This window comes from Cucumis melo, chromosome 7, assembly GCF_025177605.1.
Source record: "Cucumis melo cultivar AY chromosome 7, USDA_Cmelo_AY_1.0, whole genome shotgun sequence".
NCBI lineage: Eukaryota > Viridiplantae > Streptophyta > Magnoliopsida > Cucurbitales > Cucurbitaceae > Cucumis > Cucumis melo.
This window is the reverse complement of record NC_066863.1, coordinates 13,672,782-13,677,413: the sequence shown is the minus strand read 5'-3', so window position 1 is coordinate 13,677,413 and position 4,632 is coordinate 13,672,782. Positions and strand designations below refer to the sequence as shown.

At 41.7% G+C, this 4,632-nt stretch overlaps 1 protein-coding gene across 1 annotated transcript; it reads right to left on the bottom strand.

The window, feature by feature from the left end:
* Window positions 1–277: 277 nt before the first annotated feature.
* Window positions 278–3,365, bottom strand: LOC127150377 (uncharacterized). Its single transcript, XM_051088081.1, has 8 exons — window positions 3,180–3,365; window positions 2,937–3,111; window positions 2,321–2,520; window positions 1,938–2,183; window positions 1,707–1,868; window positions 1,365–1,596; window positions 928–1,166; window positions 278–625 (listed from the first exon to the last, which is right to left on the bottom strand). Exons 1-8 carry the CDS (start codon window positions 3,363–3,365, stop codon window positions 278–280), a joined length of 1,788 nt encoding a protein of 595 aa, XP_050944038.1.
* Between the last annotated feature and the right edge of the window lie 1,267 nt (window positions 3,366–4,632).

Below are 4,632 nucleotides of genomic sequence, written 5' to 3'. Positions count from 1 at the left end.
TCTTAAAACAAACAACATTAATCATAAATTCCAAATTTAAACAATTACATATTTTCCAAAATATCTAATAGATTCTAATCTCCACAAATCAAATATTTCAACAATTGAATCAAAATAACACCCCGTAAAGTTTCAAAATTAAACTTAAGATAATTGCGAATAAATTAGCTAAATTTTGGTGTGTTACAATTTTCCGTCAATTGAGAAACTTTCGTATTCGAAAGTTCTAATCCTCGAACAGCTCGGTGTACTGGAACCTCATGTCATCCTCTCTCTCCTAAGTGGCCTCTTCAACTCCGTGGTTTTGTCGAAGGACTTTGACCAGTGCAATTTCTCTCTTACGAAGCATCATGATCTCTCTTGCCAAAATCTCAACGGGTTGCTCCTTATAGCTCAAGTACTCATAAATTTTCGAAGGTTCAAAATCAACCACATGCGTTGGATCTACTACATACTTCCTTAGCATAGAGAAATGGAACACATCATGAACTGCAGAAAATGATGGGGGCAATGCCAAGCGATAAGCTATGGGGCCAACCCGCTCAAGTATCTCAAATGGCCCTACAAAACTTGAACTTAGCTTTCCCTTTTTCTCGAACCTCAAAACACCCTTCATAGGTGCTACCTTCAGAAAAGCCATGTCTCCCACATCAAAGTCGAGATTCTTACGCCGTTTATCAGCGTAACACTTTTGTCTGCTCTACTCTGTCAACGTACGAGCTTTAATCTTCTGTATGGATGCATTGGTGGTCTGAACTAACTTAACATCGTCTATTCACCAATCTCACCCCAACACACAGGAGATCTACAACACCTGCTATACAGAGCCTCAAACGGTGTCATGCCAATGGTAGCCTTGTAACTGTTATTATAGGCAAACTCCATCAAATGCAAATGAGAGTCCCAACTCCCTAAAAACTCCAGCACATAAGCTCGCAGCATATTTTCCAAAATTTGGTTCAACCTCTCTGTTTTACCATCAGTCTGAAGATGAAAGACTATGTTAAAATCTAACCTCATGCCCAATGCAAGCTGAAGTGCTTTCCAGAATTTTGATGTGAAACGAGCATCTCTGTCAGAAATGATAGGTATAGACACTCCATGTAGCTTTACTATCTTCATCATATATAACTGACCCCACTTACTGGCAGTGTAGGTGGATTTTCCTAAAATGAAATTGGCTGACTTCATGAGTCTGTCAACAACTATCCAAATCACCGTATAACCCTTCAGGGTCCTAGGCAGTCTTGTACTGAAATCCATAGACATACTCTTCCATTTCCACCCTGGCACGCTCAAGGGTTGCAACAAACCTATTGACTTTTGTTTTGGTGCCTTCACCTACTAGCACACTAAGCACCTACTGACGAAGTCTGCCACTTCTCTCTTCATATTTCTCCACCAATAGACACACTTCAGATCCTGGTACATCTTTGTACTACCAGGATGCATAGAAACTGGAGAACTATGGGCCTCAGTCAAAAGCTCAATCTTAACTGCAATGTCTGTTGGGATGCATAAACACCTTTCAAACATAAGTCCATCATCAGAGGCTATGGAGAACTCCTCACCTTGCCCTGCTTCTGCCAGGTGGTGCTTCTCAACCAAATAGGGATCATTTAGCTGAGTAACAATAATCCTCTGTCTCAAAGTCGGCTCCACAAACAACTGGGCCAACTGTGAGGTAACTTCCCCTACTGAACTACAATTTCAGCTTTCTCAAAGTCTCTAAGCAAAGGGGTCTGCTCAGTAATAAGTGTTGCTGAATGTGACACATTCCTACTAAGCGCATTAGCTATCACATTCGCCGAACCTGGGTGATACAGAATCTCACAATCATAGTCCTTTACTAGCTCCAGCCATCTTCTCTGTAACATGTTCAACTCCTTCTAGATGAAGAAGTATTCCAGGCTCTTGTGGTCAGTAAAAATTTGTACCTTCTCCCCATACAAGTATTGTCTCCATATCTTCAGTGCAAAAACTACTGCTACCAACTCTAAATCGAGGGTAGGGTAGTTCTGCTTATGGCTCTTCAATTGACGAGAGGCATAAGCAACCACTTTTTCTTGCTGCATTAAAACACAACCCAGTCCTTTCTTGGAGGCATCATTGTAGATCACAAAGCTTCCAGACCCATCTGGTACTATAAGGACTAGTGCAGTCACAAGCTTTTGCTCAAGCTCCTAGAAATTCTCTCACATGCTAGGCTCCAAACAAAAGGAGTCCTCTTCCTGGTCAACTGCCTCAAAGGACTGGCTGTACAAGAGAAATCTTCTACGAACCTTCTGTAATAACCTACTAAACCTAGAAAACGACAAACCTCACCAATTGTAGAAGGTCGAGGCCAACTGGTAACAACTTCAATCTTGGTTGGATCCATAGAAACTCCCTCACTAGACACCACATGGTCAAGAAAAGACACCTTCTTCAGCCAGAAGTCACATTTGGAAAACTTAGCATATAACTTATTTGCTCGTAGAGTTCCCAAAACTTGATGTAAATGTTCCTCATGCTCGATCTCTGTCTTGGAATAAACCAAGATGTCATTAATAAAAACTATAACAAAAATGTCTAAGAAATCCTTAAACACCTTATTCATCAGATCCATAAATACAGCAGGAGCATTGGTCAAGCCAAAGGACACATTACAATGAACTCATAATGTCCATATCTGGAACGAAAAGCAGTCTTAGGATCATCACTGTCTCTAATCCTCAACTAGTGATAGCCTGAACGTAAATCAATCTTAGAGAACACAGTGGCTCCTTTTAGCTGATCAAAAAAGTCATCAATTTTTGGGTAATGGATAGAAGTTCTTGATTGTCACCTTATTCAGCTCTCTGTTTTCAATGTAAAGGCACATCTATCCATGCTTCTTCTTCATAAACAGTATTGGTGTTCACTAGGTGACACACTAAGTTGAATAAAACGCTTGCCTAACAACTCCTGTAACTGGACCTTCAGCTCTTTCAGTTCAGTTAGGGCCATTCTATTAAGGGCTCTAGATATTGGAGCAGTGTCTGGCTCTAACTCAATAGCAAAATCAATCTTCCTGGGAGGTGAAAGTCCTGAAAGCTCACTAGGAAAAATGTCGGGATATTCTCTCACCACCTGCTCAGATGACAAGGAGACTTCAGGCTCTCTGGTATCTACTAGGCTAGCTAAGATACTCCAAGTACCCTGTTGAGTAGCTTACTAGCCTTCATAGCTGAGATAACTTTGAGTAAGACCACAGTCTTTACCCCCTTAAACTTGAAACTAATCGCTGAATGAGGGTTAAAAACTATCTCATTGTGGGAATAGTCTATACTTGTATAGTTGGCAGATAGCCAATCCATGACTAGAATTACATCAAAATCTCGCATGTCTAATACTAGCAAGGTTACATCTAACACATGGTTTGCTATCTCTACTTGACATGCTTTTATCTTTTCTTTGAACAACATAACTTCTCTCGATGGAGTAGAAACATATAGTATACTACTCAATGGTTCTACCTCTAAATACATATGCTGAACAAAACCAAGGATATAAAAGAACACGATGACCTAGAGTCAAACAACACAAATACGAAGTACCCCAAGATTGGGAGCGTACCTGTCACTACAGTACCAGCTTGCTCAGCTTCCTAACGAGTAGTGGCAAATACTCTTCCCTGCTAGGAAGTGTGAGTCTGGTTCAAGGTAGTCACTAATAGTTTCTAAGGACAAAAGTCAGTTATATGCCCTGGTTGTTTGCACTTGTAACAAACTCCACTTCCTGCTAAGCAACGTCCTCCATGAAATCTCCCACAGCTATGGCAGACAGGTAGCTCTCTCAAAGTCCTTCCTGCTGCAGCAAGCTCCTGACGATGCCGTTGAAAAACACCACTTGATCTCAAATTCTTCTGTCGCACTACAGCAGGCTGCAACTCAGCCTTCCTCTTTCGACTTGGGGTTGAGCCTCTTCTTGCAGCCTTGGACGGATCAGCTCTCTTGTGCAGACTCTTATCCACTGCCAGGCGCAATGCATCAACAGTGGTGGTTGGCCTGAAGGCTCGAACGAAGCCCAGGAGATCTAGTCGGAGATCGCTAACAAACCTTTCGGTTCTGACAGCCTCATTCCTTACTATATCAGGGGAAAAACGAGACAACATATCAAACTCTACATTGTACTGCTGCACAGTCATATCGTTTTGCTCTAGGTTTAGAAATTTTTACTGCTTAGCATACCTCAGACTGGCAGAGAAGAATTTTTCATAGAAACTCTTCTTGAACTGCTCCCAGGTTATCTGATTGACATTACAACCCAACATCCTCTCTATAGTCTCCCACCAGGCTGTGCCTCTATCTGTTAAAAATAAAATTGCACACTGAACTTTCTGGTCATTAAGGCACTTCATGTACCTGAAGATGGTCTCTACAGAAGTCAACCACATCTGGGCCTTGGTGGGATCATCCATTGACCCATCAAACGTCTTGGGGTTGTACTTTCTAAAGTCTCTCAGATGCTTAGCCTCTGCTGACAGTTGGTCTGGCACAATATGGAGTTTCACTAAGGTCTAAGTAGGGCTGGCAGGGTCTATTGGACAATGTGCAATGGTGCCAAAGCATCTCTCGGCATATCTTGGTATCTCTTCTTCAATGCAGCGTG

Excerpts from the sequence above, each read along its gene's own strand:
- LOC127150377 (XM_051088081.1), bottom strand. The coding sequence starts at position 3,365 with ATGCGAGATTTTGATGTAATTCTAGTCATGGATTGGCTATCTGCCAAC. Across the intron at positions 1,869-1,937 it reads AATACTTGTATGGGGAGAAG|AGAAGATGGCTGGAGCTAGT; the intron begins GTACAAATTTTT and ends AACATGTTACAG. Across the intron at positions 626-927 it reads AAAATATGCTGCGAGCTTAT|GTAGCACCTATGAAGGGTGT; the intron begins GTGCTGGAGTTT and ends GCTTTTCTGAAG.